Below are 16,121 nucleotides of genomic sequence, written 5' to 3'. Positions count from 1 at the left end.
TGATGTATATACCTTGTCACTGGAACTTAGTAAAGAAGTTCACTTCCCTTACCGGAGTATCAGATCAGATCTTTCATTTCACCCTGAAACATATTTCTGTGATTTTCTTTACAAAGCAACTTTAAAGCTAAGTGGGACATAGCAGCTGTAAGCCCCGAGTCATTAGCGCCCAGTCAACAACTTTTCACAAACAAGGGTCAGGCAGCTGTTCCATACCAGATGTGTTCTGGGGCAGTTCACAAGGGCAGAGCAAGATTCTGCCTGCAAACATTTAACATACCAACAGGCCAGAGAGTGAGAGTGCGGGGTGGGTGGTGGCTAATTAGAACTCTGAGCAGCAGTGCACACACGTCCAAGGACAATGAATATGAGCGAAATACGACTGCATTGCTAACGGCTACCACAAGAGGGCAGCCCTTCTCTAAATATTACTCCTCACTGCATTCCCTCAGCATCCCATCCACCACTGCACTACTGGTTATTTTATAATAGAAGAATGTAAAGAGGACGTGTTCATCCGAGGGTATGTGCCACTGCCGAAAAACCTGCAAGGGCGAGTACCTGGAATTTGTATTTTATTAAATGTATAAAGCGCCTTTCGGCAAAGGCGCTGGACAATGAAAGAATCCACACAAAGAACAGTACAATCAAAATTTTACAAATGAGTAAAGAAATGACATCAAGAGAGAAAGGCAGATCATTTTTTAAAGGACTAGAGATGCAAGAAGGTAGAGTTTAAGAGTAGATTGGAAAATACAAACAGATGCGGAGGAAGGAAGTGAAAGAGGGAGGGTTCCAGTGTTTAGGGGCCAAAAGTGGAAAACAGCGGAAACGAGATGAGGCACGGGGGTCAGGGGGGGGGAGAGGGGGCTAAGGAGCAGTCAAAAGAAATAGATTCTGAGATCGCTGGGGATGTGAATGAGAATAGAAAGGAAAGATCAAGAGAGGCCAAGCGATGGGTACATTCGAAAGAAAGTGATAAAAAAAGACGAGATTCCAAAGGAAGTAGTGAGATTGAAAGTAAAGAGGATGCAATAGAGGAACGAGGGAGTATAGAAAAAAGGAGGCGGGCAGCAGAGTTATTAACGCACGACTTTGGACTACAACTCCCATGATACCTCAGCATTGACTGTGCTGTCCAGAGCTGATGAGAGATGTAGTCCAAAACATATGGAGAGCCAAAGGTTGCAGACCCCATGCAAGGAAACCTTTAAGGCCATGAGAGGAGGAGAAAGAAAGATGCAGAGGTTGTGAGGGAGACGCACCGGCTGGCAGGTCCGGGATGAACATAGCGTTGAGAGGATCTGAGACGGCGAATATTGGAGACAGGTAGGCTCGAGAAGATGGAAGCTTGATGGTAGTAACAGCTGTGGACAGGCCACCAGGCAGGAAGGCAGTGATGAGGCAAGGGGAGAGTGGTGGCTTGCGGACCTTTAGAGCAATTCATGATGTTGTGTTCCGCAGCATTCTGGATAATATGTAGGCAATGAGACCGGAAGGCCGAGGTAAGTCCAAGCAAGAGTTCACCAAGGCCGGGACTGCGGAGGTGATGGACAGCAGGAGAGAGGCGGTCTGTGAGTGGACAGAGCAGGTGAAGGGGAGGACAGCACGAGGAGGCTGCCTGACTGACTGGTCCAGGTGACAGGAGAAAGAAAAGAGTCAATTATCAATACAGGCTGTTTACTACAGAGAGTTGTGGGTCGCCAGCGTAGGTGGAGAAAGGTAACATGAGAATGAGTGGGGGAAGCCAGAGGTGGAATGGGGATGTGTAAGCACTCAGGAGCGAGAGAGAAGAGCCTCGATGAACGTCACAGCTGAGAGCATGGAAGGTGCACGCCAAAGCTGGAAGAGAAGAAGATAGCCATTGGAGGACTAAACGAGTCCAGAGAATAGTGTCGTCATTTTTTAAATCCATTGCTAGGTCAAAAAGATCCATAGCCAAAGCCTTCGACCGCTCAGTCGTGCGCAGTCTGTGTACTGCGATGCCGGAAGCCCGGGTAACAAAAGGTTGCGTACAAAAGTGCGCCATGATGTGCCCCGGGCATCCAGAGCACCCAAGGTGGAGAGAAGCAGGCAGCCAGAGCCCGCATCGGGCAAGTGGGGGTGGCCGCGGGAGGGGATGCAGGGTGCTGCGTAGCAGCAGCTGGTACGGGGGACGTACCTGTAGAAAGATGGCCTTTTGTGGTGCAATTAACGGGGCGCCCTTTTGTGAGCGGCCAGTAGACATGGAACCCTCAACAGTAGAGTGGAGGTGGTTGAGGGCAGCTGTGTGAACGAATATTTGTACCCTTGCTGCTAAAAATGCTAAGCAAGAAAAGCAGTTATTTAGGCGGACAGAGACAGAGTTTGAGGCCTGTCTCTCATACATTTTACAGAGATTTGGTCTCCTAAAATGGAGATCCCGGTTGTGCGCTCTAAAGGTACGAATCACTCACTGTGCTGAAACATGCAAGTGTTGCAAAACATGTATTTTCTAATCATATGAAACATGTAGTACATAAACAAATATTGAAAGATACAACTTACATGTGAAAATTAACAGTTGACGGTAACATCATAAAACATATATACAGCAAATGAGACATAAAAAATATATAGAGAAGCTGTGCAACTAATATCCAGACAAGTCTCAATTGTTATTTCATTGGTACAAGTAATAAACATGCTTATGTGAATACATAAGTACTTTATGATACATCCAAAGGAAAGGAACAGTAGAGGGGCTGTGAACTCGCCCTTTCAGAAAGAAATGCCTTAACTGGGGTATGCTTAACCTTTAGGCACTAAGTATTTTTTAGAAATATAACAATAAATGTTACAGGGTCATGAGGTGAACAAAGATATCGTTGCCAACGTGGCAGAGACTGACTAAACATAGTCTGTGGAAACTAAGAACCGACTTGATCAGGTATTCCCTGTTTACTTCACGATTCGGCAGAAAATGCAATAAATTGCGTCCGCCTTCATCAGGGTTCCGTGGGGGCGACCCTGTGGGGAATACAGGAGACTCCAGTGAGTGGTTTTGTAAAAAAAAGTGCCATTAAGTTCTAGGCCTAATGGTTACAGAGTAGTTCTCAAAACACTGTGCCGGTGTCTTACCTGCCGGTGCTATGTATCCCAAGTACTCGGTTCTCGATCACTAAGGGGCGTAATGCTGTGCAAGGTGAATCCATATGCGGGTCCCGTAAAGGTAACTGGGAAACCGTACAGTAGTGATCAGCCACACAGTAGTTCTGAGTGGGGAACAAAAGAGAATGGAAAAATGAGGGAGGAGCTGCTGCAGACCCATAAACCTGCGGCATCCCAGTTGCAGAGAGGGATCCTAACTGCTAAAACCGGTGTGTAAAGATCACAATAAAAATGGTACTTGCTTACTGAGTGGTTGTGGTATAGCTGTATTGTTCACGAGCTGTTGCAGATTTTCATATCCTTGACTGTGTGGCTGCAGTCCGGTGTTGCTCCTGGATGGGTCAAGAGGAACAAAAATGACCACAGGAAAAAATGTGGACGTCGAAATTGGGCAAAAAAGTTAACTGGGGACGTTTTTTTCTTAAAGAATAATTTTTGTGCAGTGGTGTTATACATGGGGGGGTCCAGTGTTATGTGAATAGTGCCATACATTCTCGAATGTTGAGCTCTGAGCTCACAGGGTACAGCATTTTAAATGTTAGATGGTGCAGTGGGCTGGGTACAACAGTCACCCTAGTTATATTGACTACACATAATAGACATTCCCATTGGTTCGTGGGGTCGCCAAGCTATAGGGGTAGCCAGGTGAGATTAGTATGAGGTCACAGGTCCCTGGTAATTGGCGAGGTGCCCGTGTGCAGCACGTCATGTATCAGAGGATAGAGGTGCTGCTAGTATTTGCATGCGAGAGCAGATAGTTTTTGAAGTACAAATGAAGACTTCTAGGTGGAAGGGTAGTTTGCTTGTGTGACTACATCCCAGAATAAAAGCTGCCGTGCATGGAGTTAGACTATCTAGCGTAGGCTGACCTGACGTATGGATTCGTGGGTGCCTCCTGTGCGGGGAATACTTGCCGGCATTCGGCGATCGCGTCTTATCAGAAAATGAGTGAAGGGGACCGTGTTCTATGTAGCAGCCAATCCAGTGTGGTAGAGCAGCGCAGCCGTGTACCGTTGAGGGCAGCTGTTCATGTCTGGGGTCCACATTGGCGAGAGTAGAGCGTAAAAGAGTGTCAAGAAGAGAGTGAAGTTGAAATATAGAAGGGCATTGGTCAAGAGGAGGCCAGGACTTGAAGCCAGCAATCTGATGGTTGACATAGTAGAGGGAGTGGACAGAAGTCGGTAGGGGGGCCGCCGAACAGGACGTAGAAGGTGAAATAGCAGCTCGGATGAATACAATTTAATTCAAGAGAAAGAAAGATTGTTCCTCACAAGAGTGGAGAGAGCCTGGTGTAGAAGATACAGCAGAGCGAGCGACGCCGACTTCCCTAGGAAAAGTGAAGAGGAGAAGAAAGGCCCAAGAGGCCATCTGCGCCTCTTATTTACGGATGTTACCTGAAAATAAAAGTCGCAAACAAAATCTGTGGGTCTGCAACATTTCCCTGTGAAATATTTATTTTCAGCCTTTGTCCGTTCCTAGCAGAGCCGTGCAAAATCAGAACTTGTGCGCAGTAATGACTCAAACATGAGAGTCGACCAAGTCATGCACCCCTCAAAGATGTCCAGCAATCAGAAACACACGTTGCCCTGGTAGCATCAACAAACTTCAAACACAGAAAACCACGCCTATTATTGTTGTAAATCTTTGAGAGAAAGTGACGGGTGCTTTGGAATTGGTGCTCTGCTCATGGATTTATCTTGGGACAATTTGAACTATAACTATGGCAACCTCAGGGGGAATTTAGAGGTCTTTCTATCTCGTAATGTCTTCAAAGCACTGTATTTTGTGAAAACCTCGGGGTCATCTTCAACTCCACACTCTCTTTCTCTCCTCACATATCTGACGTCTCTTAAGATGTCACACTACCAGCTGCACCTCCTCAGAGGTATTCTTCCCTTCCTCTCCTTCCCCCAGAAGCTCACTGTCTCCGGAGCCCTGGTTCTCTCGAAGCTGGACTACTGTAACAGCCTCTATCTAAATCTTCCTGCCTCTACTCTCCGCCCTCTGCAACTTATCCAGAACAGGACTGCGAGACTTGTCCTTGGCCTCAAGCCCAGGGACCGTATCTCTCCAGGACTGAAATCTGTGCACTGGCTCCCAGTGGCTGCGAGGATTAAGTTAAAAACCCTCTGCATTGTCCACAAGGCCTTCTGGGGCCTTGGGCCAAAATACCTTCAACTCTCTCTTCCTAAATATCTTCCTTATCGAGCTCTTCGCTCATCCACCTCCAACTACCTCAGGGTCAGCCGCTTCTCCAAGCAACGAGCTGGGGGTAGATCTCTCTCCGCAGCAGGGGCCTCCCTCTGGAACAGCCTTCCTGCCTCCCTGAAACTTGAGGAGACCATCTCCGGTTCCGGAAGCACCTCAAAACCTTCCTCTTTGCCTCGGCTTTCTCTCCCTCTCTCCCCTGCTAAAATCACTGAACCTGCACTGAATCTGCAACTGGGCCACTCACCGATCTCGGTCCTTGGCCCAGCCACTCTCCCCTGCACTGCCTCCCTGGCAACCCCTGCACTACTGCACTGTCTCTGTATCCTACAGCCCCTTCTCCCAGCACTTACCTTGCACTTGCCACCAGCTGGCCCTATTATTTATCTTGTATTCTACTAACCATGTACTGCACTTTCCTTGCACTTGCCACCAGCTGGCCCTATTATTTATCTTGTATTCTACTAACCATGTACTGCACTTTCCCCTCTCCCCTTCCCCTTGCACTTTTTCCAGTCCCCCTACCCTTGCACTTGAGCGATCTGAATGACACCTGGCCTAGTAGGATCGTTGTCAGTCTCCCCTTGTTCAACCCCCCCCTGCCTCACCGCGCCTTGAAATACTTGTGTATAGGTGCATTACAAATGCCATATCATATCATATCATATCAAATTAAATAAGAGAGAAACGATTGAAATGAACAAATAATGAGAATCAAGAAAGTTGCAAAGAGGGACCGAAAGAAAGGGGATAGAGAATAGGAAGGAAGGAAGGAAGGAAGGAAGGAAGGAAGGAAGGAAGGAAGGAAGGAAGGAAGGAAGGAAGGAAGGAAGGAAGGAAGGAAGGAAGGAAGGAAGGAAGGAAGGAAGGAAGGAAGGAAGGAAGGAAGGAAGGAAGGAAGGAAGGAAGGAAGGAAGGAAGGAAGGAAGGAAGGAAGGAAGGATAGGGAAAGATGGAATGTGAAAGAAAGAAAAATACAAAGCAAGGAAAGAGAGGCAAAGTGGAAAGAAAGAACAAAAATATTGAAAGATAAAGGTTTTTTTAAAAGAGAGAAAAAAGGAACAATGATAGAAAGACAAGTAAAAAGAGGGCCAAAATATCATTGCCAATTAGCATTATACATGCACTAATTGTGAGGTTGTCCATGTCAGAGTGTTATGATTGCACTTCAGAGTTCAATATTGCTTCCTATAGTCAAGTGCCTTATTGGTACGTTGTAACATCAGCGATTTCCCCTCATCGTTACAGTAAGTGTCCTGGGTGATCAGTTGAGACCATTATGGATACATTATAACTGCACTGATTTCCTCTCATCATTATAGAATGTGCCCTGCATGATCAGTGGAGTCTGTTATTGATACTTTGTAAGAGTAGTGGTTGTCTCTCATGTCAGAGAAAGTGTCCTGTATAATCAGTCAAGTCTATTATGGATACATTATAACAGCAACGATTTCCTTTCATTGTTATGGAAAGTGCCGTCCGGTATGATATGGTTTGTTATTGTTACTTTGTAACAGCAGCGATTTCCTCTGATTGTCAGAGAAAGCGTCATGCCGCATGATCAGTTGAGTCCATTATTGGTACATTGTAATAGCTGTGATTGCCTGTCATTGTTTTAGAAAGTGATCACCTCTTGTTGCCATTGAAAGTGTCCTGGATGATCAGTTTGAGTCTTTTATGGATAAATTATAAAAGCAACTGTAGACATTGTACCAAACATGACCCTCGTGCCCCCCACATGACTCAACACAAAGTCAGAGAAATTACTGATGTGGCTCACTCTTGGGCCCATCACTGCGATCCTCAATGTATCGCAGGTGGGAGAAGCATTATTCTCTCAGACAGCCTTTCAGAACATACCCAATCAATGATTTGGACGACATGGAAATGACATCGATCGAGCAAGTCGACTAACTGCAAAGCCAGGAACTAATGACATTATCCCTGCCAACATGACATAGCAGCACTTCCACATGAAGTACATATTCATCCATTCATGAAGTTTCATGAACATGCACTAGTTTATTGCATATAGGTACGAAGCACATGCTTATGGCCCACGAAGGTAGAGGATGGACACACATCCAAATCTCTATATAGTAGTACCTTTCGCCAAAGCTGAACCACAAAATAGAAAGAGTTCATATATTCAGCTTGCACCCGCTTGACTGATACTAACATCGAGAAGCCTTAAAGAATGATATGGAAGCTATAGGTTTTTTAAATGGATGAGAAAGGAGAGACAAGCTTCAGGTACATGGAAGGGCTGACATGATCGCTGCAGCCAGAGGTGAGCATGAACAAGGTACCCATCCAAGCAATGAGCCACCTGCAGAAAATCAGGTGAAAATCCTCATTATTATAAGCAGGACAGCTCCATTTTGTGGTCACACACGTGGCCCAGCCGAACAGGACAATACCCATTCAACCAGGGTAGACGAAGAGGACTTTTCCCATCAAACCAAAGGGGAAAAAGCTACAAGTGTTGCCCATGAGCGGCTAACTGAATGCACTCTCTCAGGCTTAGGTGATCTGGGATGGCCACATATGGGAACACTTTGCACCTCCATTTTCATTCCCTTTGCCTTGAACAGGTACACTCAGTCTGGTAACCGTTGAGGGTCCCCGGGATGGGAGGATACATTCTGCCCAATCCAGATTCACCTTTCACGTGGGCATATCATTTGTTGCATGGGCCAAAGGTCTCTCTACGACCCTGCAACATTGCAGGTTGATACTAGTAGAGGTGGTCCTAGAAGGAGCCACTAGATATGGCTATCCAATGGTAGAACTAACCCATATAGCTCCCATATGTAGCCTACCCAAACTGGCCAATGTAAATATGTGATAGGTTTCTGGGAAGGAACCTGAACTTGTGACATCACACCGGGATAAAACCGGGTGACACATGCTTAGAAGGCGAGAGCTCCGGAGGATACTTGTTTTCCTGGTGCGATCCCTGTCATTTTGTTTTCTAATAAAAGACAGTAACTTTGCCCCATGGCTGAGTCTTCTGTTCTTGTGGCGGGGAGTCTTTGAAGGGCCCAATTGTTCTTTGCCGATAATTGGGGTGACTGCTAGAGAGCCCCAACCACATCTATACACAATTATTTCATTTCATTGTTATAGACAGCGTCCTCCAGCATGGTCAGTTGAGTCTATTATTGATACTTTGTAATAGCTGCGATTGCCTCTCATTGTTTTAGAATGTGACTACCTCTCATTGTCATAGAAAGTGTCTTGCACGATCAGTTGAGTCCATTATTGATACTTTGTACCAGTAGTGATTGCCTCTTATTGTCGGAGAGCGTGTCATCCAGCACGATCAGTTGAGTCCATTATTAATACTTTGTAACAGCAGTAGTTGTCTTTCATTGGTGTAGAAAGTGTCTTGTATGATCAGTTATGTCTTTTATGGATACGTTGTGACAGCTGCAATTGCCTCTCATTGCCGTAGAAAGTGTCTTGCATGATCAGTTATGTCTTTTATGGATACGTTGTGACAGCTGCAATTGCCTCTCATTGCCGTAGAAAGTGTCTTGCATGATCAGTTATGTCTTTTATGGATACGTTGTGACAGCTGCAATTGCCTCTCATTGCCGTAGAAAGTGTCTTGCATGATCAGTTATGTCTTTTATGGATACGTTGTGACAGCTGCAATTGCCTCTCATTGCCGTATAAAGTGTCTTGCATGATCAGTTATGTCTTTTATGGATACGTTGTGACAGCTGCAATTGCCTCTCATTGCCGTAGAAAGTGTCTTGCATGATCAGTTATGTCTTTTATGGATACGTTGTGACAGCTGCAATTGCCTCTCATTGCCGTAGAAAGTGTCTTGCATGATCAGTTATGTCTTTTATGGATACGTTGTGACAGCAGTAGTTGTCTTTCATTGGTGTAGAAAGTGTCTTGCATGATCAGTTATGTCTTTTGTGGATACGTTGTGACAGCTGCAATTGCCTCTCATTGCCGTAGAAAGTGTCTTGCATGATCGGTTGCGTCAATGTGGGGCACCATGTGGGGCAGTCAGAAAGGCCTCAGTCTCTGGAGGCAACTGGTGGGCTCGTTGTGGGGCTATTTAACATGTGTTGCAAGTCTGTTAGTGTTCTACAAGATGTCGCTTTTAATTAACTCAGTGTTTTCAAATAAAATATTTCATGGCTTGTCTCCTTAAGGTTGTAACAGCTCTTCTTGAGTGGTACCATTGTGTCAACGGTCAACTGGATTTACGCCAATTAGATTGGGATCATGTCAGTCAGCACACCTGAAACTTTTAATGTAGTTCTGAGTACACTTGTGATAACTAGTCTTGTGTGTGTCTGAGCCTCACAGCCTGACTCCGATGTGTGCATTTCTCTCCGCAGGTGAATGGTGTAAATCTTCGGAATGCTACCCATGAGCAGGCAGCGGCAGCGCTGAAACGGGCTGGCCAGGTTGTAACCATCATGGCCCAGTACAGGCCAGAAGGTAAGAGTGAGTCTCTGCATGCCGAAGGCACTTCCACCACCCCTCGTAGTATATCCCCTGCAAACCCCCACCCCTCCCAGTAGTGTTGGCTTCATGAGCCTCAGGCACAAACCCTCAGGTGCTGAAATGAGACCAGAGCAAAACCTTCTCAGAAAAGTTTTAAGCAGCTTCATACTGAGGTGGGCATCTATGGCAGGCTGAGTGTGGGCACTGACAGACCCCGGAATTATTTTAATGAGCAAGATCATAGTTATGGTAAGACACCAGCTTGTCTCCTTTATATTGTAGAGTCTTGTTCCCAAGTCCCTCTTCTAGGAGAATCATATGTTTTCCATAGTGTGGGGCCTTTGCCCAAACCCCATGCCACTGGGAAGGGCAAGGTTCGGCGTCACTGTGCTAAGGATCTTCCCCTAGGCCCTGCTGCAAGGTGGATGTTACTTATTGTTACCGAACGTGTGATATCGGCCTCCAAGATATGGCAGGATGGATTGTGATTGGGTGACCTTAGCTGGACGCCACTGGGCCATGAGATGGGATTGGGTGACCTTAGCTTGATGCCATGAGATGTGACTGGGTGACCTTAGCTTGATGCCACTGGGCCATGAGTTGCGATTGGATTACCGTAGCTTGATGCCACCGAGCCATGAGATGTGACTGGGTGACCTTAGCTTGATGCCACTGGCCAATGAAATATGACTGGGTGACCTTAGCCGGATGCCACTGGGACATGAGATGTGATTGCGTGACCTTAGCGGTTCCATGTGTTCATAACGACAACCAAAATAACGACATACATTTTTAGTGACACTTTAATAACAAAAAAAGTAACTTTTTTATTTTGCGGGGGTGCTCCCCCCCCCCCCAAGCCTTCGTTTCTAAAGCTTTTTGTCCTCCCCTTTTAATCCCTTACCCCACCCCCTATATATGTTAACTACTTTATTTAATAACTTGTTGTTATTCAGGTGTCACTGAAAATGTTTTGTCATTATTTATTTTTCGTTATTTACACTGCACACCACCTTAGCTTGACACCATTTAATTTGCAAACTTTTTGTGATGTTCTGTTTGGTGACACAGGGTTTAGGGGCTACACAATGTGCTCCTTCTATTGGGAGGCCCTCGGGAAGGTGTTGACAAACAAGAGACCGTAACCTTGAAACAATGCCATTGGAACAATCTGGACTTTGTGAATGAATGGACACAATTACTAGACCACACTTGTAGGCAGGCATTGACAAGGTCTTTACGTTTTGGGATCTTGGCCCTGTAAACAGATAAGGTCCCCTGAAGCCCCTGCGACTGTGTAGATCCCAGTTGAGTTGCAGTGTTTACAATCTTGGCCCTGAACATGTGCTTATTGGAACATTTCGGCTTGGCTCTCTGAATGTTGGGAGCCACTACAATACAAACACAATATCAAATATCAATGGCGTCTCCAAGTGCTGGGCATTGACTGGAAGAAGGTCTCAGCTTGGTCCTGAGCATGAAACCGAGAAGCGCCCTGCTTGATGTCTGCAAGGGTTAGGTTATGGTTAAGAGTGGGGTCTCCACGCGTTGGTTCCTGGCCATGATATAAGGAAAGTCTCATCTTGTGTTTGGTCCTCATCATGGTCCGGAGAAGGTCTCAACTTGGTCCTGAGCATGAACCCGAGCAGCGCCCTGCTTGATGTCTGCAAATGTTAGGTTAAGGTTAAGAGTGGGGTCTCCAAGCGTTGGTTCCTGGCCATGATATAAGGAAGATCTAATCTTGTGTTTGGTCCTCATCATGGTCCGGAGAAGGTCTCAGCTTGGTGTCCCCATCTGTTGGGTCTTTGTATCGGTGCCACCAAGAGTTACATCCTGACCAGGGTATAAGGAAGGTCTCAGGTTGGGGTCCTGATCATGGTACTGGGACCATGTCGGCTTTCTTGCATCGAATGGTGGGCCCTGACTATCATGAACAGAAGATTTCAGGTTGTTTTCACCAAGCATTTGGTCTGGCTCTTTATATCGAGATCAAATCTTGGTGTCCACAAGAGTGGGTTTTTGACCATTATAAAGAGAAGATCACTGCTCGCTGTCACCTTGGGCTACTCCCTGAAATGTAACAAAGACGACTTTACCACGGCGTACCCAGGTGTGGAACACTAGCCCAGTACAGCAGCTATGAACTTCCCTTTAAGAGGTTGTGGGGTCTTGAAACTGAGGTCTTGACCCTGGTGCATGCTTCGAGAATAGCCTCAGACTTTGTGTCTTAAGTGCCAGCCACATGTGCACGTGGGTGTGTTCATTCTGTCCATCAGATGGTCTTGGCAGTGAAGGATGTTTGGAGTTAGATGATAATGTCTGCCAATCAAGAATTGCAGGATCCAATCTGTAGGATTGCCACCCTCTAACCTGAATTATATTGTTTAATGTATACTTGCTGCCTGTCCTACTGTAGTCTATATATTGTTTGAGGCGATTGCTGCCATCTGGTTTGTAATTCATCTGATGGCTGCCATCCTCTAGTGTATATGAGCTGGCTGCCGTCTCCCTGTTTATATATATACTGCTACCTCTGATTTTATATTACAGAAGCAGGCTGCTGACCTCCAACCAGCCTGCAGTTTAGGCCTTTGAAACCCATGGCACTGCAGATGCTTTGGACTACAACTCCCATCAACCTCAGCCAGTATAGCCAATGGGGATGGTTAAAAACATCTGGAGATCTGCAAGTTGCAGAGCCTTGATCTAGTTAGATTGGACTAGGAGGTGGCACTGTAAGTGTGGATCATAATGTATAAACTGATAGCTGAAGGGCAATGTGTTTATCTTGGAAACCAGACAGTGCAGGTTAGAATCCAGTTCCACACTTAGAGAATGGCCTCCGGTCTTCAGCGCGCTCTAAAAGATGAAATAACTAGTAACATGGAAAGTGAATATAAAAAGAAAGATGGAATGTGAGGAGAGATGCACAGCCTGTGGGTGGTGTTTTTGGATTTTCTCCCACCGATTGCCACCCCTGGTCATGATAGTGCCTATAGCCATTCCCACCCAATACTCACCCCTACTGCCAAAACACACGAAGTGTGTCAGCTAGCACTGTGCTTTTAAGCAGGATGCCATTATTATGTCTAAGCAGTTTTGTGAACGGTAATGGTGTATTTGCAGTTGTACACCAGCTCCTGATATAATAGAAATCTCTTAACCATGTGTTCTTTCAGTCACTTGATTTAGAAGCACTATGTGAGCCCCTGCGTCTGTGCTTTGCACTAAATTCTTTTTAAAAACAAACATTGGCAAAGGCAGCCATTTTGGCACTAACACGGTTTGCTATCTGTTGCTATTTTATGACCTAGAAGTACTATTAAGGCTGTCACATGCTTACACAAAAGCCAAAACTCCTTGCTTTCTCAATGCTCAATTAAATTGTGTGTGCTAGCTGCAACTCTCTACTTTAGGGGCCTGCAACCTGTCTCATCAAATGTTTCGGGCCAAGTCTCTCATGATCTCTCATTATTGATTGTGCTGGCTAGGAATGATGGAAATTGTAGTCGAAAACAAGTAGAGTGTCTACAGTTGTAGACTCCTGCTTCAGTTTATAGGATCTGGCTGCCGTAGACTTTTTTATATTGTATGCTCTGGGTGCTGCACTTGAGTTTATATTAGATGAGCTGGCTGCTATCCTCTATTTTGTATTGTAGAAGATAGCTGCCAGCCTCTAGTTTATATGGGCTGCCTGCAACCTGCTCCTTTATATTGTTTGAGCTGGTTTCCCCCACTGAGTCTATATTATGAGTTGGTTGCCCCCACTGAGTCTATATTATATGAACTGGCTGTCAGACACTTGTTCATATTGTATGAGCTGGGTGCCACACTCGTGTTTATATCATATGAGCCGGCTGCTGTCGTTGAGGTTATTTGTGCTGACTGCCATCTGCTTCTTCATAACATATGAGCCGGTTGCCCCCACTGAGTCTATATTATATGGGCCGGCTGCCTACAGCGAGGTTATTTGAGCTGGCTGCGATCTGCTTCTTCATAACATATCACTTGATATTATATGAGCTGGCTGCCACGCTCTAGTTTATATTATATGAGCCGGATGCCGTCCGCAAGTTTATTTGGGCTGGCTGCCTTCTGCATCTTCATAACATATGAGCTGGTTGCCCCCATTGAGTCTATATTATGAGGGACATTCATTAAAAAAATATTTTTAGTTAAATAGGCTAAGGAGCTACATAGTTTTACCCCCTCTCCCCCACACTATAAAGGGAAAGCATTTAAGACATGCAGACTCCACCACCTTTTGGTTTCAAATGGCTCAATTCTACTTACTTTTAAAACCTCTGTTTAAAGTTCAGGAAATCCAGCTGCATTTCAGGACCCTCTTGGAGGACAGGGCAGGGGTCTGGTCACTTCACTCTCAAGGAAGGTCCCCAGCTCTTTACCATGGGGCCCAGTCTGATTTTTAAGCCCCACCAGCAATATACAGCTCCACCCAGATGCAATGTCAGCAATATTCTGTGGTGTTTCCTTGTGGCTGTCAGATGGTAATTTCCAGCAGCTCTCCCCTTCCGTCATAGTTTATCCACTTTATATACCAGTGATGACACCATCAAGATTTCAATATTGGGTAGTGCCCTCCAATAATTCTCTCAAACTGGATTGGCCAGTTACCGTTCTCTCTACGCACAGGTGCAGCCTATCTCTAAGGATTAGTTTAGGAGTCTAGAGCAGATATATGGCATATTATCTTTGAAATTGCCCTTTTTTTCTTATGTCAACTTTAGCCAAAACGTAGCTGTGTGGCAAAACTTTGTGATTTACTAATAACTGCCATAATTAATATATATATTCCGATTCAGTTAATCATGGGGAATTTAATTTAAAAAAACAGACGAGTCCGCATGGTGTTGGCAATTCTCTGCCGTTTTTACAAAAAGTATAATAGTTATGGAATTTACTCTCCACATACCTACTTTTACCCTCCACCAGCATGCCAATTCTGAAATTCGGGACATGTCCAGAGCAGCCAGAAACAGCTTTCAGCTTGTTTTACATTTCCCTAAATCACAGGTGGACAGATTTTATTTCAACAAATCGCCTTGAAATTATCTAATAAATGAAACATGCATGTATGCAGTGCAACATGTGGTTTCTGAGAAAATGCAACAATTGTGACAGTCCATTCAAACTAAGGGGGAATATTCATATGTTCAAATATGAGCTTCCCTTCCTCCGGGCCATTCGGCATTCTTGGCCAGCATGTGACCAAAGCTTCCTGGACTTTGTTTTTATTAGCCTCTTTATTTATTTATTTATTTTTGTCATTTGTATAGCGTGCCTAACCTCTAGGCATCTGGGTGCTTATCTTACAAAGGTGTGAAGTACATTCTTAATCAGTTGCATATATAAACATGGTACACAAGGTTCATGGCTTGTGGATCAGTAAAAGGATGAGTTACAGGGGAGTACGCTCAGACAATGGAGATGTATACCAATCAGTAATTACACAGTTACAAAGGATGAATTCAGAGAATACAGTTAGTAGCAACGATACATTTGCAAATCAGCTGACCTGGAAGTGCGTTTAGTAATAAAAGTTTAACTATTTTCTTAGCGTATGGGTGAAATTAGTTAAAGATTCCCTGTGAAAAGAGGTGTGTTTTTAGTTATTTACAAAAGGTCCAGAAAGATGTTTCTGCTCTTTTTCATAGGCAAGGCATTCCATTTTTTGCAGCTATTGTGGGGAAATTGCTGCCACCGGCTTTCAGTAATTTGAATCTATGCCTGGTTAACAGATTCATGTTTGCTGAGCACGTGGAGGACACAGAAGGGAGAGCCCAGAACAGGAGCAGGACAGTGGGATAGCAAAGGCTGTAAACAAGAAGGGGTCCTGCCTGTGCGGGTACTATTTGGTTGCACACGTATTCACAATGCAAATTTATTTACACGAACGGCACACTGGCAGCATGTTATTTACTGACAAGTTGTGCAAGGCTGTGTCAGAAAATGCAGTACAGGCACTCAGAGTGAGTTACAATTCGTTTCACTAGTGGTGGACACATTCATTATTGAGGACATACATCAAAATAATTTAAAAAGTACTATGAGCAAATGTACAGCAGAACCTGAGAGGGTTCATATAACAAGAAACAGGTTGTCTCATGACAAACAGAGAGGTACACATATCAGTATGCTTCCAACAAATTATATTCGTTCTACATGCAAGGGTGAGGTGCCTAAGTACATGAATACCCGAGCCAGGCATGTATCAGCATTGCTTCATGCTCAGTGTACATGTGGCAATGAAATCTCAACAGTGTTAATTATTCTCACATATATTGGAGGAA

The 16,121-nt window shown here is 45.0% G+C and overlaps 1 protein-coding gene across 10 annotated transcripts in view; it reads left to right on the top strand.

The window, feature by feature from the left end:
• DLG3 (discs large MAGUK scaffold protein 3) overlaps window positions 1–16,121 on the top strand; it is a 2,111,742-nt gene that overhangs the window by 1,373,779 nt on the left and 721,842 nt on the right. For all 10 annotated transcript variants that reach the window (XM_069612439.1, XM_069612441.1, XM_069612436.1 and 7 more), the window contains one exon: window positions 9,702–9,804. In XM_069612439.1, coding sequence (XP_069468540.1) covers window positions 9,702–9,804 — 103 coding nt within the window. The remainder of the gene's footprint in view (window positions 1–9,701; window positions 9,805–16,121) is intronic.

This window comes from Ambystoma mexicanum, chromosome 5p, assembly GCF_040938575.1.
Source record: "Ambystoma mexicanum isolate Mex_15411 chromosome 5p, UKY_AmexF1_1, whole genome shotgun sequence".
Lineage (NCBI taxonomy): Eukaryota > Metazoa > Chordata > Amphibia > Caudata > Ambystomatidae > Ambystoma > Ambystoma mexicanum.
This window is presented reverse-complemented; position numbering and strand designations above follow the sequence as displayed.